Source organism: Ammospiza caudacuta, chromosome 4, assembly GCF_027887145.1.
Source record: "Ammospiza caudacuta isolate bAmmCau1 chromosome 4, bAmmCau1.pri, whole genome shotgun sequence".
Classification (NCBI taxonomy): Eukaryota; Metazoa; Chordata; class Aves; order Passeriformes; family Passerellidae; genus Ammospiza; species Ammospiza caudacuta.
In genome coordinates this window covers 19,121,991-19,143,042 of record NC_080596.1, presented here as the reverse complement: position 1 = coordinate 19,143,042, position 21,052 = coordinate 19,121,991, and the positions used below count along the sequence as shown (strand labels likewise).

The 21,052-nt window shown below is 43.7% G+C and overlaps 1 protein-coding gene across 1 annotated transcript in view; it reads left to right on the top strand.

The window, feature by feature from the left end:
* The window catches only part of ADGRL3 (adhesion G protein-coupled receptor L3), a 482,163-nt gene extending 462,012 nt beyond the window's left edge, over positions 1–20,151 (top strand). Inside the window, exons 23-24 of the mRNA XM_058804039.1 lie at positions 12,267–12,395; positions 17,907–20,151. Coding sequence (XP_058660022.1) covers positions 12,267–12,395; positions 17,907–18,712 — 935 coding nt within the window. The 3' untranslated portion in view covers positions 18,713–20,151. The remainder of the gene's footprint in view (positions 1–12,266; positions 12,396–17,906) is intronic.
* The last annotated feature ends 901 nt before the right edge of the window (positions 20,152–21,052 follow it).

Genomic DNA, 21,052 nt, shown 5'->3' with positions numbered 1-21,052 from the left:
CTGACATCAGGAGGAAGGGAAGAGAAACTGGCTGTGGGTTTCCTTTTTTACTGTCGAATGAAGAGCATGCCTGTCCAGCCCATGATCATGGTCTCAGTTTCAGCATCCAGGGGGAATTCTGCTCCTTGCATTCCCACTCTGCAACTCTGTCCAATTTTTCACACCCTGGGTCTGGCTGCATACTTTTTCTGTGTATTTCACATCCAACCTGTGCTCTACATTTATTTTCCTAGTGCTGAAAACTTCAGAGGTGTAAAAGCTGAACCAAGCTGATTACCTCATAAGTAGGAAAAGGAAGTTTCCCTTTGCCTGCAGGGTGTTTGGTGTGTGATCTTAATGCAGGCACTGGGATGCAGTGCTGAAAAAGTAGTTCAAAAAGAGTGCCTGTAGGATGGACTGTTTGCTGGAGTTCAGTGCTTTGCAGGCTCAAAAGTGGAATGTATGAAGGAGAAGCAACAGAGCTTGTCTGAGCTTTGGATGCATCCAGCTGGCCACCTCAGGATCGTGAGGGATGGGTCTGTTTGTACTTTTGAAGTATTAATGTCAAAAAGCTCTGGGATAGCTCAGCCAGCCTTGCAAACAAGCAGTCATAGCAATGTGACACCAGCCTATTTTTATCCATGTCTTAGGTGAGAGGTAATACAGTAATTACTGTCTCTCTTTGGATATGAGACAACTGGGTGAGAAAAAAAATCTTTATGAACTATGTGGTGCTTTGTTACTCTTCAGGTTTTCAAGCTGGGGGAAGGGAAGTGGTGGTATGATTTTTTTTTCCAGAGGAAAAGTGGAAGTTATCTGTTTAAGAAGGGCCTGTTCCTTGTTTTGGGGAGGCTCAAGAGCAGCAGAGCCAAAGGGCTGTGTCACTGGTGCAAGGCAGTGTTTTGTAAAACGAAAATGCTCAGATGGAGTTGTGTATATCAATTCAAGTTAGCACAGAGTAGTTTTTCCCTCTTCAGAGAAATAACTGGGGCAGGGGTAAAGCCACCAGATTTCATAGAGAATAGAAACTGCTCCAGAAGTGTGTTGTGTTGGGTCAAGTGCTGTTCTCCTGCTGTAATGCACCGACTCTTAGCTCTTAGTTTATAAACTAGACAGCAAATTTAATAGTTTATCCCAATAGCAGTCTTGGAATAGAAACATGAGTATGTACACTCTTGTCTTCATATATATATATATAGCTCTCCATCCCCATCACTCTCATCCATGGAGGTCCTCTGGAGGCACTTCCTGCTGCTCCAGTAGTGTGAAAGAAAAGAAACAGCAGGGAGCTCTAAGAGCAGAGCTGTGTCATGACAGAGAGCACCTGGGAGCTGAGGGAGAGTCATGCACCATCCAAAACCTCAGTGATGGTTCTTTGGGCCACAGGGGGTTAAGGCAGGAGCCCTGGACAAGGTGAGGGGATGAGCCTGGTCCAGACCACCAGGAGATACTGGCAGAGACAGGGCTGGAAACTGAGCTACAAGGCAGGTCCAAGGTCCACAAGGCAAGGGCTGGGTGCCAGAGCCAGCAGGGCTGTGCCTTCCTGGTGTATCTCATCAAGATTACCAAGGCCTATGGGGGTCATAAGGACCTCAAAAGCTGTTGCAGATGGGAGCCCAGGACCCCTGGCAGCTCTTCCTGAAGGATGGTAAGTCCTGAATACAAATTCATCCATGTGGCCCTAAGGGTCCATTCATGAGGGAGAAGGCCCCTGCCAGCAAACCGCGTCAGGGCCATCACAAAGCCCTCGCATCCCCTGTATTTGCACAACAGATATAATCCCTGACTAGGAAAGCTCTGTTCATTCCCTGTTTGCTGCCATGCAAATGGGCTGAAATGGGATATGGAAATGAGATATGGTATTGTTTGTCACTCCCCCTTGCTTTTTCGTCCCAATGCATAAGTGCTGTTGCATGTTTCCTCTTCTGGGTAGCATTCCAGAATAAATACTTGATTTCCCTTTGCTTTATTATTTCTCCTCTGTGTTTTTATGTCAACCACAAAGACTTAATCTGAAACACACACAGGAAAAAGGGAAATTATTGCTACTGTTTTCAGAGGTAAGCAGTTTAATGTCAAATTCATGTGGATTTCTTCATAATGAACAGAACAAATTGAGCTCAAATTCAAACAGTGGGAATCTGAGTCAGAGAGGAAAATTAAAATGAAGAACATTAATATCCTGATTTCTAGCCCAACCGAGACCTGATTGTTTTCTAAATGAAATCTCCCATCAAATTCCTTCCACCCACCCAAAAATATAATTAAGCTGTGACTTCCAGGCTGAAATCGTAGCTGCACTGTGAATTCAGCAGGGACAGCTGTGTGTGTTGTTTTCAGGTGGATTTACTTTCCTGCATTTTTCAGAAGCAGTTATTTAGAAAACACCAGTAGAAGGTTAAATTCTTCCTTTGGTAGGAGACTGTCACTCTGGAAGACAGGAGGTATAGGTTAGCCCTGAGACACTGTAGTAAGTCAGGTTTTGGTCACCAAATCTGCCCTTTCTGCTGAGAGATGAGGGCTGCTGGATGTGTCTCAGTGCTGCAAGATCAAGAAGTTTCACTTTAGCTGTCTGCAGGGATGATGGGTGCCATGGTGTGGACATAACTGGCCAATACAGCAGTGAAAACAGGGTGGAATTTGGTGTGCTGAAAAGCACAGGCAAGCAGGGGAGGAGGGAAAAAGAAAAAAAAAAAAGGAAGGAGCAGAATTTGGATTCCCCAGGGATCTCAAAGCCCATCCTTGGTACACTTCAAAGTGCAATTGCTGCTCATTATAACCCATTTGCCAGTGCTGACCCTTTGCTGCCTAGATAAAGCAGAGAGAAGGTGGAAATTTGGACAGTGGAAGTGCTACTGTTGTCATGCATCAGCCTTTCTCAAGATGCTTGTTTGCTCCTTGATGGATTAATGTGACCAGTGTGACAGAGATTTCTGCTAAATTTATGTTGCATGTAAAACAAATAGCCAAGTTCTAGGAGAGATGGAAGTGCCTCTGCTCATCTTGGTAGGATATTCAGAGGACACCACTAAATAATCTATCACAGTCTGTCTCACTTCTTATCTACTCTAACACTTATGGCTTCTCTTGTGGCTTGAAGATATTAGAGAATAAATACTTCCTCCGTTTTCTTTGCATTTGTTGTATTTTTTTTATAGTTGGCAGCAAACAGTGCCCCAGTTTCTCCTGTTAAGTCAGTCAGCTTTCATGTCATTTCTTTCAGAGAGATCATTTTAGGGTGTGGGGACTTACTCAAATTAATGAGTTGTGGCTATATGAACATGCATGTTGGCAGCAGTGTTAATGGTCACTTCTTTCCCCATTATGTCTTGTTCCAGTTGTGGTTCTGGGGTAAGCAGTTTTAGTGCAGAGGACTCACAGGATGTCCAAGGTGCCTGCAGTTGCTCTCCTTGATAATGAATGCATCTGTAGATACATGAAGGGAACTCACCAGAATATTCATGGACATGAAAATGCACGTTATTCTTGGTTTCTGAGCACTTAACAGCTCAAAGACAATTGGGCTAAAGAAAAGTGTCCATCTTCTGCAGACACTTTGGTCTTGTGAGAACCATCACTGCACAGTTGGGTATGTGATGTGGAGCAAGAGCCGCATCTGTTTAAAACTGAATACCCCCTGCAGATGCTGTAAAAGCTTTGAGCTCTGTTTGCAGTCATGCTCAGGGTTTGATGGATGTAAATGCAGAGGAATTATCAAAGCTGAACCTGTGTTGGCCTTTGGCAGGGACAGCAGCCTCAGTGACCATTCAGAGACCATCATCTGTCAACATGCAAATCTCACTTCTTCACTGTCATTGCTTCAAATCTAAAACAAAGCACTCTCCCCCCAACCTGTCCCTTTGTGCAGAGTGCTGAGAGGTGTCAGTGCCTAATGTTGTCTGTGCTGACCATTGCTGAGTTGGCAGGGGCAACCTGCAGCACGAACCTGAGGGATGCAGCAGTCCTTGCCCTTGAGCATCATACTTCACATTGCAAAGCCCTTAGTCCTGGGAAATTTATTCTGTGTGTCAAAGGGGTCCATTGGTCCTGGAGCCTGGAGGCCTCTGGTTTAGCCACAAACAGCAGCAGCAGTGCCAGTCTCTTCCCCCTCTGGAATATGATTAGCTGGTCAGTTTCTAATTTTTTTGAAGTCAAGGCTGCTACTTGAGAAGGGGGTTTTTGGAGGTGCTGCTTGTTTGGGGGAAATTGAGGGGTAAAAAGCAGGGTAGAATTCCTGACAGCACTGCCCTGCTAATCCAAAGGCAGCCTGTGGCCTGTTTTCCAGCTTCTCATCCATCCACAGCTGCTCAAATCCTACTCTTCACTGGGCAGATTGGTGTTCAAGGGTGCTCACTGTCCCAGCATCCTGAGTGCTTGTATTAGTGCTCACACCTCCAGGGACAGCCTGCAAAAGAAGTAGCATAGTCCATTTATATCAGAACTTAAAAATTTCCAGTCTACCCACTGCAGGAAGCTGTTCCTTTACCTCTCCATGTCCCTACCACCATTAGGCATTTTCCTGATGAAGCTCTTTGGTTTCATCCTCCCCCCCTTCTGCTGCTTCTGTTCCCTCTTGTGACTCCTGCAGACACACTTACTCTCCCCTGACCCCATGGATACCCCCTCCTGGAACCCACTGCCTAGATGGAGGGTGTATTTGGAGGGAGTAATCCACATGCCTTTGCACCAGTTCTGTCACAAGGGATTCCTGTTTGTAAACCAAAGAAATCTCTGCAACCCTGTTAAGCAACTGTTGGTTTGGCTAAATGTCAGCAACTGGCCTCAAAATGACCCGTCCTGATAATCACATATGAAGTAAAGAGAAGTTCCAAGTAGGTGACAGCGGAAGAATATTTTCTCTTTGTAAGGTAAAGTCATCAGCCTTTTGGACTAGGAAATTGCTTCTGGTGGTTTTTATCTTCAACCCGCCCCACCCTTCTCAATCAGCTGTACATTTTATGCTAGAAAAATTATGATTTTCTGCATCAGGGATCAAAACTTAGGGAGTTTAACTCTTATTTCTGCCTATGTGCAAAATTAATCCCATTGTTGATATTCTCCTGGTTTATTTTGCCTCTCTGCTGCCTGGGACTGAGTTAGCTGAGATTTGTTGCAGTGATTTCAGTGAGTGACATGACATTCTTCCTCTGGGAGATATTATGAACTGGCTTTGATTTTAGGATTGACAGCCATATAATTGGAAGTTCAGTCATTAGGTGGATCAGCTTTAAAGAGGAAAAGTAAGGGCAAGGCAATTTCTGAAATCAGAGCAGGCTTTGGGGAGTATTAGATCTGGCAGAGTATTACTGCAGAGCAGGCTTGATATGGTGACTGTGAAGGAGGAAGGAAGAAAGCATAGCTGCTTTTATAGATTCCTGGAAGCATGGTCCAGTTTTCACCACAGGCAGGGCTCTCTGCACATCTTCGGTGAGGCCTCAGGTTTGGTGAGAAGTAAACAGGAACAATTGGGGATAATGCATGTTTCTATAGTCAAGATACAATGTGGTGTAAACCCTTGTAAGGGGTAGTGGTGTTACAAAGAAATGTCCCATCCTGGAACAATGTTTCTGCTCCAGGCAGTGAAAAAGTTATTAGCAAGTGAGAAAATACTTATAAATGGATGTGGACTAGCTGTGTGTTTTGAACATGGCCTGCAGATTATAATCCAGCAAAGGTTTGTCATCTAAAATCATTGCCAAAGAAAGGAAGGGGGAAAAAAAGAGACAAAGAAATACTTTCACTCCCCTGTCTCTGCATAAAAGCACGGGATGTTTCATGTGGCAGAAGATGGCCCAGAGCTTAACAACCTCATTTACTGAAACTCCATTTCACTGCAGTCAGTATTAATAGCTTGACAATGAATAGATTAGATGCTGCAAGTGACAACAAACCTATTTGAGAGAAATTTAATAGGGAAGTTTATTGAAGTTTATTAACTGAATCCTGTTGGCTATTGTAACAACAGAGCTTGATAAATATAAATGTCAGCACATTTGTTGGAAGGAACTTGGAAAAATACTGAAAATACCTGTTGTCCTCCAGCAAATGTGTGAATTTGCTTGTCATAATTGAATTTATTGTAAAAACAAATTTTGAACACATAGAAGACCAGGATTCATTAAATACTTGAAAGCTCTACCTGTAGAAAAGAACACAGTGCTGGTAAGGAAAGTCTCAAAGAAAACTAGAGCTTTGACTCCTAAAAACTTACTTTTGTTTCCCTGGGAGCAAAATGGAATAAGTTTATAATGAATGAAGTATAAAACCAGCCAGAATTTACAAACTGAAATCACTGCAGAGAGGCCATTCCAGTGACACTCAAGTCTGAGCTATTCACTGCACTTTGGGTAAGGCAGAGTGTGTTATGGGGTTGTTTTAGTGGACACTTAGAGGAAGACTGAGCTCTTACCACATCATTTGTGTCCAAGCTAAACCATGTCTCCTGACAGCTCAGGAACTGTTCTACCTTCAGGGAGTGGTCCATGTTCTTCCTGGCTGTCACTTGTCCCTGCAGGGCAGTTTGAAGTCAAGGACATGGTGTGCAAGAAGCTGAGGGACCTGGTTCATGGTGGATGTGAACCACAAGAAAAGTTGGGTGTTCCAGGGGTCAGAGCAGGCAGGAGTACAGCACTGTGCCCTTACCTTGTGGAAAGGGAGCCACATTGCTGACAAAGCAGGGAGGAAGCAGGACTGAGATTGATTGAAAACACAGCAGTACATGTAATTCCTCCTGCAACAAACAAAGCCCAAGAAAATCTAAATTTTGGAATTGCTGGGTCAGAGGCAATGAAACATTTTGTTATGACGCAGATGTGCTTTTTCTAAATTATTTCTGTTTCTACTCTAATAAAAAGTTGAAATAATACAAAAAGTCAAAGTCAGCTTTTATACCAGCCACTCTTCTGGAACAAAAAGTGAAAACATTTAATTTGGAAAATACTGATTTTGTATGGACATTTTTAAAGCATTGAATAGTTCATCCAATTAAATTTGTAAGCTGGTCCATTCTCCTTTCTCAGCAAAACTGCTCTTCTGTCACATCTGCTCAGTAGTGGGAGAATCTCTCCAGTCCCCTGCTAAAATGCACATACCAAAAATGTTTTGGTATGCAATTGAAAAGACCAGAAGTCAAGGAAGATACATGGTGGTAGTGTTGCCTGTGCAGACAGATGATCCCAGTTAAAGCAGTGCTGCTCAAACCGTTTCAGCCAGGCAGAGCAGTGGTGAGTAACAGTATTATTCAGAAAATCTGGAGGAGCAGTTGAATCCATTTCCCTTCCAGCTGGGTAGACTATGCAGATGATTCAAGGTAACCTGTGTGGCTTTGTCAGCCAGCTGCCAACAAGAAATTTTTTGAATTTTATTCCTGAGTGATGCATTCTGGAGTCTGGCAACATGTGCTTGTCATCATAATTTTCATCCTTTGCTTTCAGTGAGTGAATAAACCACGCTTATGTTTAACAAGGTGCAGTTTTCCCATACAGTCATTACACAAATCTCTTCCAAAAAATTATCTCTGCATTCAATGTTGTCCTGCATCAAAGACATCAATTTCTGCCTTGGAAAGGAAAGAAAAAGATTCTATTTGGTTGCATACTGTCATTAAAATAATACCTACTTTCATAGCCACAGAAGGCAGCTAAGTGTCGCTATCTGAATCCTTTGTGTCTGGTTACAGTGATGTTAAAACTTGTGGGATTTTAATCTTTGTCCTGGTTAGTTTTCCTAACAGTTTTTGTCAGTTTGCGAGTCAAAAGTGCAACCCTCCAGATCTCCCCCTGCACCCTGAGCACAGGCCATGGCTTCTCCTGGCCTTTTAAATCCAGCACAGCTGGATCTGTGGTGCTTGGATCGTGAGGATCACCGGTGCTGTGAGAGGAGCAGGAGCATCTGCATGTTACCCAGGAAATACTTGCCTTCTGAAAGACCATCATTTCTTTCTACTTGTGATCACAGCCTGCAAATCCTCCACTTGAGGAAATCTAGCCTCAGGAAGCCTTGAGCTGAGCACTGGCCTTTCCAGAAACCCAAATTTGAATGTAATTTTGGATATTAGAGCTGACCTGGTAGCTGTGTTTTGTTCTGAACTTTGGTTGAATAACAGTGGAAACAAGGAGACTTGGGACTATAGTTGTACCAATGTGGTTGCAGGGAATATTTTTATAGAGGTGTGAGTTCTGCTGTTAAACGATTGCTGGTTGTGATGATATCATCATGCTGTAAAAAAAGGTGAACCTGTGGGTTGGAGCCCATCTTTTTTCCATGCCCCCACACGTATACAGCATGATAGGGGTTTGGAGACAGAATGCATTTGCTTTCAGTAGGGTGCCTTTGACTGGCAGAACTGGAGGTGATTCAGCACAGCTGGATAGAAGGCAGTTCCCCTAACTAAATAAAGAGTGGAGGCTGTGGGCTGGCCTTAGGTGGTGCAGCAGATGGCAAAGGAGGGATCTATATAGGGGCTGCTGTTGCTGGAATGTAGGAAAGCATGGATGACACAGACCCATGGGGTTTGCTGGGAGAGGTCTGTGTTGCACCACAGATGCTGAGAGCCAAGGATCCAGCAGTAAGTGAACAAATAAAAGTAAGTGATGATTACTGCTGCCTGCTGAAGATATTAGGCACATTGCCAACGCCGGGCCTGATGGCTGCCAGGGATCCCTTCCCAAGAGTGCTCTGACAGGGAGGAGATTCCAGGTGGTCAGCAGGCACTTGCAGCCCTGATCTTTCTGGGTTTTGGGCACCTGGACATGCACTGACCTTTGTATTGCAGCCCCAGCGATGCACACCCGCACACAGGACTGCAGAATAACCCTCCTTGCTGTCGCCCATGGTGTTGTGGGAGAGCATGCTGCTATGATCCCATGCTTACTTTATTGGGGTTTTGTTGGCTTTCTATTACCAAGGCTATTTTCATGCAAATGAGCTCATAGTTCCATAGTCTACCTGCTCCTTCTGCTCCTGCCTCATCTGCAGACCTAATCCGCTCTTCCTAATAGTCCCGTTGGTTGCTATAGCAATGATAAAGTGGTATAAAAAAGCCAGGATGATACTTAAATGTATGTCTGGTATTACGTTTTTCATTCTTTCTCCTGGGAAAGAGAAACCAAATAATGAGAGGTTTGCTGGTTTTTTGGGGTTTTTTGGGTTTTTTTTGGGGGGTGGGGGGGGGTGGTGTATTACTGTTTTATCAAAAGCTTTAACTGTGGGCTTTTTGGACCCTGGATGCAATCCTCTCTCAGCACCCTTTTAGGCTGGGAATTTTGCAACTCAAGAGCAGGTAGTAAGAAACAAGAGCCCAAATTTATGAATACAGGGTACATGGAATTTTGTATTTAAGATGCCAAAGTTACATTTATTGTGTCGTGCACAGAGTAAGAAGTTTGCCACTTCATCACAAGGGGAACCTAAGCTGCAGAGTGCTTAGGGCCCAGTTTGGTCTCTGAATGTAGTGAAAGATATGAAAACATGTTGGCTGAGGGTTTGTTTTGGATTTGCACAAGTAGACTTACTCAGCACTGCCACTGAAAGTGGCATTTTGAACAGTAAATTAAAAAATCTTTATGAAATCAAGGGAGAGGAAAGCAGAAGATGGAGTATTTTTGCTCGGTTGCCCCATACAGGAATGGATCACTGTAGTACCAAGCCCTATCTTTTACACATCTGAGAGCAAAAATTACTTACTTATTCTGTATTTTCAACTTTTTTTTGCCAAGTTTTTAGTCAAGCATGGATATGTATTAAAAGTTGTCTGAAAGAGCCATATTTGTGTGAATTCAGCTCATTGCAGAGCCCGCCGTGTTGGCAAATGGCAAATGTAAGCAAGCCAAACCTACATTTAAGTGCTTACACAGGTTGATCCCCTCTTTCTTGTCACAGTCTGAGAGCATCCCTCATGCAAAACAGCTTCTCCTGCCCAGCCCTGGTAGGATCAGCTTGTTCCTGCCTGCTGGGGTTCACTAGACAAGATCAGTGTGGATATATTGGTGAGATGCTCTTTCTAGCAGATGGCATTTAAAGACACCTCGAGCTAAAGTGCTCAAAAGCCCACTATGGGTATATTTTTCATATCAGTTCTCATAGGGACTGAGTTGGAGATTGGGTTAAATCTCAGATGGGAGGATTATATCACTCATGAGTTTATGGCTGGCATTAACTCTGGACTTTCTCATTACTTGTATAAAAGTGAGCCCCTTTTTGAATCTTTTATGGCCTGGCTTGATTAAAAGTGGGATGAAAGCAGAAACAATTTTAATGGCCTTAGTGCTCACTGGTATAAAAGTAGCACAAGAAGAGAAATTGTTCCTACAGTCTCTCATGCCAGATGAATGTGAGATTGAGAGAAAACACATTAGCAGAAAAAAAGAATTGACTCATTTACCTATTAGTTACATTCAAGGTTACTTAGTTAAGCGTTCATATAATGTTTTCTTACAGGAGACAGCTTTGTTTCCTTATTTTCAAACACAGCAGCTCATCTTGCTTTCCATCAGCATAGACAAAAATATCAGGTGAGAGAAAACAAGTTGTTTTTTTCCAGCTGCATGTGTCGAGGAGCCTCCCTGGCATGCAGCCCCCATACAACACTGCCTTCTACTTTGTCCTGTGCTCAAAAGACCGATTCAGTGACCTGCTAATGCCATACGCCTGGGGCTGGGGAGTGCTGGGGGATGATGGGGGAGAGGCAAGAAACTGTCTGCTCCCTCCTCTACCTGCAGAGACATGGGGAAATGTCATCCCAGGCCTGCATATAAGCACGGCAGCCTCCACCTAACCTGAGGTTTGGCCTGGTTTTGCCTTTCTGTAAATAATTAGTAGGTGTGAGCTTTCAGAGAACTCCCTGCTAAGGGGATTTGTACTAGCTAGAGACCTCAGGGCTTGTATATCCTCAGCAACTCCATGCAAAGAAGTTGTACCCAGTGCCCTACATGCCCCACAAAGACAGCCTTCACCTTGGCACAGAGGCACCTCCACACCTGAAAGAGGCAAATGGGGGTCTCCATGCCTCAGACACTGGTAAAAGCGTTCCTGAAAGAGTTACTGGTTTTGAGGATTGGCTTTTCAGTTACTGCTTTGGGTTGAGGATATCGGATGTTGGTGACAGCCAGATGATGTGAGCCCTCTGACAGTACTGTGCTAACCAGCTCTAGTTGCCCCACCAATTACTTACTTTCCTGGTGGAAAGGTTTTGTCTTTACAGTTTAGTCCTGGAGATTAAAAACCATGGACATTCTTCCTGCTATAGAACTCAGTAGGAAGGGCCCTGAAGGGCAAGTTTTTTTAATTTGGTCATGTCTCTGGAGATTAGACAAGGTTCAGAGCAAGGGCTTAAGGGTTTTTCATCCTGTAGGTCAGCTAAAAGGTAGGGGGAGACTTTGCTTGCTGGATTGATGCGTGCAATAGGAATTGCTGCCACCTGCCAAGCCATGATGATCCCAAAAAGCACAGGTCCAGAGGCTGTGTCTCCAAGGAAATAAACCAAAGATCAAAGGACAGCTGTTGGCTGAGTGCTTGGAAATAGCAGCAAAGAGGTGCTGGAGTGGTGAATCAAGGTGTTTGTGGGGCACACAGAAAGCCTTGAGACATGCACTTTGTGGCCACTCTCATTCCTGGTAGAAATGCCTGGCAGAGCTGTAGTGCTCTCACCTTCCAGGATGGATTCAGGTGGTTGTGATGCTCTTGATGGTGATATCAGAGAAGTAGCTGAAGTGAAACTTGCCCTCTTAGACATGACAAACAGCTGCTGTCTGAAAAATGCTGAGAGCCTTTGGAGAGGCTGCATTCTCCATCCTTTCTCTTTAATTCTGCTTTTTTGATTTAGATGCGTTGTGAAGGTCTGGCAAAAGAGATCCTAGCACATAGTGGGAGTTGAATGTGCTGTTGTCTGTTAGTCATTATATATATATTTTTTTATTCATTTGGCACTTTCCGGAGAGTTTTTCCCCCCACATTGTGTAGGCTGCCATCTTCCTTTCTTTCTTTGTAGCAAGCATGTGGGCGCAGCCTTGCTTACACTCCAAGCAACTGGGGAACCACCATAAATGTAGCTTATCCGCTTTCTGATACATTTTCTTTTGCGTTGGTTTGGATTTGTGCATCGTCAGTAACATCTGTTCTGCTTTAGTGGCATACAGTTTTCTGAGTCTAATTAGCTGGCTGCTTGTAATCAGGACTATTTCAACTGTTGTCATTCTGAATGTTCTTTTTCCCTTTTTTTTAATACCACATTTGCCTGATTGACCTTTTTTGTTGTTTTTTTTCTCTGTCTTTCTATCGGGCTGCTCCAGGAGCCATGGCTAATCATCTTATAACCAATGCTCTGCTTCGTCCTCATGGCACTAACAACCCTTATAATACATTGCTCGGGGAATCGGCGGTCTATAACAACCCTTCTGTCAGCATGTACAACGCACAAGGTGTGCTGGAGTTCCTCTCTAATTTTTCTAGTGAGAATTCCATTTTCTGTGGCTTATTTTGGCCCATTTCTTTCTTTTTTTTCTTCCTTTTACTTTTTCTCTCCCCACGCACACACACTTTTTTTTTTGGAACTGGGCACAAAAAAAAGATCCTCTCCCCTCCCTTTCATTTCAATGCATCTTTCCATCTTCCAGATGCTATTTTTCCATGAGCAATCCAATTCACTTTGAAAGACTTTTGTCAGTTTTTCTCAAAGCATTCACAGTATTTTGATTTTGTTTTTTTTTTCAGTCTCCTTGCTTTTGTATTGTTTTGGACTTGTGTGTGTGTGTGTGTGTGTGTTTTGTCAGACACATTCATTCCTCTCTTTGTTGTCAGCGCATTTCCTTGTTAAACCATTCATTTCAGAAACAGGAGCACCACTGAAGGTAAGTGAAGCTAAACTGGCCTTTGCCACCAAAGCTGCTCTCATTTGAAATGGCCTGCAGAAATGTGGCCAGCAGTGCACTGGTTTGCACAGGGAGTAAAATGCAAAATAAAACAAAACTGCCCTTGATCTCTAAGAAAAATGACAGTTGAAGCAAGAAGTGTAGGCCAGCTCCAAAGAGCAGAGCTGAAATAAGAAATGTTTTGCCGTTTGCATTTGTACATTTTATCTGTGTTGTTAGGGGAAAAAATAATTGAAAGAAGGTGTAGTGAATCTAGATAATATTTGATATCCTCCTTTTGGCAACAGAAAAGAGACAGGCAGAATCAGTTGTACCTGATGGAGCTTTCTGCTATGGAAATCACTCTCTTGTCACCTACATGTTTGTCTCTGCTCTGGCTTCTGTGGGAAGGGACAGTGTTCGTAAGCTGATGTCCTGGTGCTTCTGTGAGGGAGAGGCAGATGTGTTTAAGTAGGGCCTGAGGAGGTGGGGAGTGTGAGCTCTGACAGCTCCTGTCTCTTAGTGGCTCCATCCTGCTCTGCCCTTTCCATGGGATTATTTTTTTGGTCTTCCTTGTAAGGTGGCTGAATCACTGCAGAGTAGCACTGCATTCCAGTGCAAGTGTGCCAGCACTCTGTCAGCTCTCAATGAAGGCATCACTTCCCAGTAAAGGATATCCAAGAGAGGGAAAATAATGATGGTGTCCTGGTTCAGAGTAGTCAACCCAGGACAGATGGTTATAATGCAAGCAGGAAAACCCCCTTTGTACTCTATGGCAGCATGTTGTTTATGACAGAAATAGATGTTGAACTGTATCAGTAGGGTATTTGCATTCAAAGCACAAGGAAAGCACATGTGTTTATCCTTTTTGCTGTTTATTAATTTCCAAAACTATGCTAACTTTGTGCAATAAATTTGTTTCCAAGAATGCTTTTTTGAAAAGGGGCTACTGTTAAACATGAAATGCTCTGAGTTTTAAGATTTTCGGTGTACTGCAAATGTGGAAATTAACTTTGATGTTCTGACTAGTTTCTTGCATGATAACCTTAAGTTATGGGAGTCTTTTAAATCAAATGGCAACAGGTAATGCTGAGTCAGCATTCACCTTAAGAGGAATCCTGATGTTCAGGTCTGGGTGCTACTGCCCAGGCAATATGGGCATATATGTGTGTTACATTTATTTTAATAATTTTATGGTCTTCAAATTTTTAATACTAAAATCTGATACAGTTACCTGAGCTAACAGAATGTTATTCCACAAAAAAAAGCATAATTTTTTTGCTAGTGCAATTCTGTTCAACACAGTTAGATAAGTAATGGAGAAACCTGTCCAGGCTTCATCCATGGGAAGTGAAGAAAGAGAATGGGACCACGCTGGTCCCATTTAAGCTCCTGGAGCTTTGCCATTGACTTCAGAGGGAGCAGAACCTAACCCATTGTTTTCAGGAGGCTGTGAGTTAATTAATGACCACAGAACTGCTATAGCTATTAGTTTTCAAACTGGTTAGGTCCCTGGACAGTTACAAAGTGTGAATATTAGGAGATCCCATGGCAGAAATGAAGGGTAGCAAAACCAACCAGGCCTAGTGGTCTCGGTGGCCCTCTGGGGATGCTGCACCAGCAGGAATGCTAAAGCCAGGAGAGTGCATTGTAAAAGTAGATGCTGTCATCATCTCTGGGTGTGCCTTGGCTGTGGCTGGCGTGCAGTGAGCATTGCAAGCTAACACCATCCAACTAACTCATTCCACATCACTAAGGCCGTGACTTTCTTTTGCACGTTCATTTACCACTTCTGGTGCTGGCCATGGATGGGGCAGGGCACCCCAAGGAACAAGGGACTGATCTGCTCCAACTGTTTCTTTTCCCCTCCCCAGATACGTCTTTTAAAATACTGTCTCTGCTTAAGCCAAAGCTGCCACATCTGTGGCAGGCAATCACCAGGGGCAGGAAGTTCTAAAACTTACCCTTGAAAAGAGGTGGGGAATCAGACCCTAAAAGGCCAAATTCCGGTGACATAAGCAATTCCTTGATAGGACACAGAGTGTAGAGGGAGGAGGAGGTGGTAGGTCAGGGGCCGAGTGCTCACTGTCATTGGAAGCTGAGGGACATACACTGGCTCAGTCTCTCCAAAGCAGGAAAACATCCCAACACCTTTGGTCAGAATTAATTCTGAGAGAAGGTGTCCACAAGCATTAATGACCATTAGCAAGCTCTACTTCAAATCCAACAGACAGCTGAGGAGTGGGAAGCTGAGCGTTATCACTGCCTCTTCATCTTATTCTCTGACTTTTCTTGTTTTAAGCCTTTCTTAATAGTTTCCTCTAGCAATGCCATTATCCAAACTACTATTCTTCTTTTTTTTTTTCTGTTTGTTTCTTTTTTTGCCAAGTCCATGTAGTTTGCCATATGTTTGGTTAAAGTAAAAATCACACTTACCAAAGTTTGTAAAATGCCAGCAGCCCCATGATGAGCAAAATCATACTCTTACAAAGCACTGTTGCAAAAGATGGACGGCAAAACATTTTTAGTAAGGAAACAGAATTCAGTTTCAGCTACCAGGGGTTATTATACCTAACAGTAAGTAAAGCCATTCATTTTAAGACTTTGGAAGTAACATTGACAATGCCTGTCTTTTCAAGCATGACCGTTACCAACTTTAAACTTTTCTTAAATTTCCTGGCATTATTTCTTCATTTGTGTTGCACGCTGAACATTTTATAATGGCATTGGAAAACAGTTTAAATGTGATAATTTTTTTAAATAAAAATGTAGACTATTGACTATTGCGCGTAAAATATTTTTTTTCTGTCTAAAATGTCAATATTTTTAACCTGAAATAAACCTTATAACAAATTCATGTATTCTGGGCAGTGGAAATTATTTCCGTTAACTCTCTTTTCTGCATATCATCAATTTGCTTTTTACTCATGTTCTCCTACTGTCGCTGTAAGCTTACTTGTTGTTTTTTCTTTCCTTTTCTTCATGCTGTCGTTTAGAGCCCTACAGAGAGACAAGTATGGGAGTAAAGCTAAACATTGCATATCAAATGTAATTTTTTTTAGTTCACTTTTATTGCATCACATATAGATGATGTAGTTAATAAAGGAAATTACCCTCACAGTTTTGAAATCAAAAGACTATGAATAGACATGTATATATATGTGTATGCGTGTGAATGTATGTATGTATATATATATGTATGTTTACATATATATATATATAGATGAGATTAGATGATGCTTCCTTTGTTTATTTCTCATTTTTGTGGTATTGTTTACCCAGCATAGTTTATTGTTTAGTTGTGTATGCTTTTTTTTTTTCCCAACTTCGTGTTTTTATTTGCGAGGTCATGGCATTTTTATATGGTGTGTTTCATTGCAGCCCCCACTCTGTTCTCACTTGCAATGCCTCCCATTTTATTTCTGCACTAAACCCCAGATCTATGCATTGGCAGCAGGAGCACAGTGCTCAGTGCCTCAATGCATACCTTACTCAGCATAACCATCAAACAGATGCTGTTGTACCTTTCACCCATTACATACAGCCCTCCCCCAAAAATGCTCACTTTTCATTTCTCCCCAAGCATCGTGACTCGGTTGGAGATCTTTCACCGTGAAAATCAACGGCTTTGCTCTATGTCTGTGATGGCTAGTTGATTTTTTGGCATAGCTCCCTCATTTGCTGGGAAACCCAGGATACAGCAGCACCCTCTAAGCTTCAGAAACCCAAAAGGTGACCGACACATTTGGGGCATTTCATTCAAAAGCAAGAAGAAGCCTTCAGTAGCGCTTTCCAGCCCTTGACATATACAGCAACTACTCCATCGCAGATATAGACTGAATCCTGTATTTTCAGAAGGTACACATGCCATGTACTAAGCATGGTATGAGCAACTGTTCATCTGAAATTGTCAGTTTAATGGATTCTCTGATCCACTGTGCCTTGCTGGGAGTTGCTTGCCAGTTTTTGGCAATGCCTGAAGCCCTTAGCTGAGAGGTCGATAAGTTATCTCATGCGTCCCCATGCCTGCTCTCCTTCCAAGGAGACCAGCGATCCCAAAAAAGAAAGCGTGGTGGCTTAACTGCTGGGCCTGATTTTCTTCTCGTTTGCCCCCACCCATGCTGGCATTGCTCTCAAAGCACTTCCCTGCCATCTCCCGTAGTGCTTTGGGAAAGAGCTGAGCTCCAGCCTCATGTTGTCAGCATTGAGACACCTGTAGAGATGCAACAGGCAGAGCAGGGACACCCCAAGACCCTGCTACTCCTCTCAGGTTCCCATGAGCCCACCTTTACCATGGCAGTGATGGTACTTGCTGTACCCTCTGCTGAACCCACTGCTTTAACTTTGCAGGTGGAATAGGAGCAATTTTTAAAGGCTTCACAAGACCCCAGAACAGCTGCCCCCAACATGAATTGTTTTAGAAAGTCCCCACCTGGCCAGTGTGGAGTAAATAATTTTGGTTGTGCCCTTCAGCCAGAAGAGGTAGGGCATTTAGCCTTGTTCCAGAAAATCCTGGGCCAGGAAACACTTTGTGCCTCCCCCTTGCTACTCCCTGAATCCTGCCATTCAGTCCTTATGTCTTTATCCTGACAGCCTGCCCAGCGAAAGGGGAGAGCAGACTTTTTTTCCTCTAGAAAGGCTACACTCCCAAACAAAGTTTTGGTAGTGATTAGCCTGGGCTGCAAATATTTTTTCCTTAGCTGGGAGGAATTGCCCCCTTCCTCCAAAGTTCCTAGGGCCAGGGCAGTTGGGACCAGCGCAGGGTCATGAATTTTTCAGCTCCCTCAGGAATACATAGAGTGCAAGAGCTGTAGGAGAATGCTGGCCAGGAGAGGTTATCCTTCCAGCTGGATGTTGCCACATCAAGTCACACACTTGACAGTGCTTTCCTTTTTTTTTTTTTGGGAAGCCCTGGACCACCAGCTGGTTAGATGGAGCTGCGCCCTCCCATTTTGGCCGCGACGCTCTCCTTGCTGCCCAGCCCCAGCAACTGCGGCAGCCTAGGAAGGGGGTTTGAGTGTGCACATCCCGCATGAGTGTCCTGTTTGTACAAGTCACCCTCTCTTGTGTAATGTTTTTCAGAGGGGCTTCTGAACAATGCCAGGGATACAAGTGTCACGGATACTCTACCACTGAATGGTAATCACGGCAACAGCTACAGCATCGCCAGCGGCGAGTACCTCAGCAACTGCGTGCAAATCCTTGACCGTGGGTACAACCACACGGAGAACGCCCTCGAGAAAAAGATCCTGAAGGAACTCACCTCCAACTACATCCCTTCCTACCTGAACAACCATGAGCGCTCCAGCGAGCAGAGCCGCAACTTGATGAACAAACTCGTCAACAGCGTGGGCGGCGGGAGCGAGGACGATGCCATCGTGCTGGATGACGCCACCTCCTTCACCCACGAGGAGAGCCTGGGCCTGGAGCTCATCCATGAGGAGTCGGACGCCCCCCTGCTGCCTCCCCGGGTGTACTCGGCGGACAACCACCAGCCCCACCTCTACAGCCGGCGTCGCATCCCTCAAGACAACAGCGAGAGCTTTTTCCCTTTGCTGACCAACGAGCACACGGACGACCTGCAGTCGCCCAACAGGGATTCTCTGTACACCAGCATGCCCGCGCTGGCTGGCATGCCCATGACGGAAAGCGTCACCGCCAGCACCCAGACCGATCCTCCACCAGCGAAAAGCGGCGGTGGCGATGCCGACGACGTTTACTACAAAAGCATGCCCAATCTTGGCTCCAGGAACCACGTCCATCAGCTACACACTTACTACCAGCTAGGTCGAGGCAGCAGCGACGGTTTTATAGTCCCGCCAAACAAAGAGGGAACCTCTCCGGACGGCAATGCAAAAGGACCCGCTCACTTGGTCACTAGTCTATAGAAGATTCAGCAAAAATTAAGCAAAGAGACAACTAAAAGCCTCTCCGTAACACTCGGTTTACTGTTCTGAGTTAATCCAAACAGTGGTAATATTGTGTGTACTCCTAAATCTTCATGCTGTTCAAAAGGAAATTCTCAGACTTTTTTTACTGGAATTTTTAGGCTGGCCCGGAGAGGACAGTAACTGCTGTGCCCCCCTTATCTTCCTATCCTTCTTCCCTCCAGACAGACTTCATTATGTTAATGAAAGAGATAGATAACGGCACACTTCGTGGCCTTCTCAAGTTATGCCGTGTTTGTTTAAACAATCCTTGATGCTGTGTTGCTCTTAATACCAAGGACCTGATTTAAGAGGGAAAAAAAAATAATAAAAGGCCAAAAATGTGCGTTTGAAACTAGTAGCGATGACGCATCTAGGTGGGAGCGCTGCGTAAAACAAGCTAGCAAAACTCTTTCTTACCAATTCAGATCACACCATGGGTTATGGTCACTCACAACTTGGTTTCACTGCAGCGCCCTTTGCTGCGGGAGCAAACAAAACGTAAACAAATTTAATGAGACGGAAGGGAATCCTAGAATCCTGTGCTAAAGGCATATTTTACATTTTGCTGTATTAACGGATGATAAAAACTAATGGCAGAAAAAGAGAAGCGAACAATTTCTATGTAATGTACAGATACTAGCATTGCACATATAGTCTGCTTTCTGTTCCTCCAGAACTTGCGTCCCTGTTAATGTAGTGGAAAAAAAATAAGAACTTTTTTCTGTTGTGCTGGTCTTGTAAGTTTGTCTACCAGTAGGAGCAAGGTTTTTCATAACTCTTTCCTTTTTTTTTTTAAATTTTGTTTTGCCTCGTCCACTGCTCCTTCTCTCTGTCCCTTTCCCATCCCAGTAAAAAAAAAACTCACTGGGCAACAAAAAAAACCCCAAACATCACTTTCTAAGGACCATTTTTAGTAACACCATCACCATTTCTTTTCAGCCAAGGCAGTCTTTTAATTTCCTCGCTGTATAACCTTTTTCAGCCGGCATGTTGCCAGCAGACCTTTCAGCAGACTAGAGCAGGGCAAACTTCCTCATTGTCAGTGCACAACCCGATGGTGACGATAATCCTGTGGAGCATCTCTGGCCGACAGCCCCTCAGCCAGGCCCTCAGGTCACATCCAGGGACTGAGGAGAGGTTTTGTAGTTGTAGTGGGGGTTCTGCAGGAGACTGGAGGAGCAAAGGGCCTTCTCGCCTCAGTCTGGTCCCCGGTTTAGGCACTTGTACTGCAGTGGTTTAAGAAGAAAATAGATTGACGCGTAGTGAGCTAAAAAGTACTTTGCGGTGATTTTTAATTAAAAAAAAAGAAAAAAAAGTCCTCTGTTCATTATTTTTCCTAACAGGAAATTTATTTATTTGACCGGATTTTTAAGTAACATAGGCTTTCTGGAGGTAAATTAGCAGCACGGAATATGAATTCTTCTTTTTCTCTTTTTTTTTTTTTTTTTTTTTAATTTATGATCCATTTTGTACGGTCTCAGCAGTTGAATGACCTCATTACTAATATTTGTTGTAAAAGTGAAGCTTGTTTGCCAACCAATAAACAACTGATCACGATTTAGAAGATACTGTATGTATGTACTGTACAATTAATCTCTCTTATTTTGTCGTTGTTCTTCCTCTCTCCATTAATGTCTTCAGTATGAGTCTCCGCTCCTTTACAGCATGGGTGAGCAATGCCGAAGAAAGGAGGCCTAAGCTGAGAAATTTAAGCACAAAGGTTTTGCAGCTGTGGCTGACTAGAAAAATCAGGCTGGTGGTACTTGTTTAGGGGCAAGAACAACACTGGTTGACATTTGTTGCAGGTGATTCTAGGTCTGTTTTGTGCCTACTGTATAAAGTAGCCAACAACACATGGATGATTTGAGTATAGTGTTTCACGTGTCATATCTTTTAATCGTTGTAATTTTTTTCTTTTATTAATTTTCTTCTTTTTTTTTTAATTTGGGTTTTCTGAGATTAAAAACTGCTGGTAGCATGTCAAAGAGTAAAACAAGTCCCCGTTAGGCCTTCTCGGTCGTTGTTTGCTGTCTCTTTATTTTCCTGCTCCGGGCATATGCCAAGCACCCTCACCATCCTTGGCCACATGGTCCCTCCTGCCCCACCTCTGCCAATGGCCCACTGGCACTTCACTGCTCCCCTCCAGCCTCCCCCATCAAATCTCTTAAGTGCAGTCAGGAATACAGGAAGCCACAAAATAGACTGGAAAGGTTGACAGGGGAAATAACCACCTCTGGATATGATTGGTAATGAATTTTCAGTGATTTTTCACAAAGCCCTCCCACAGCCTAGGCTTAG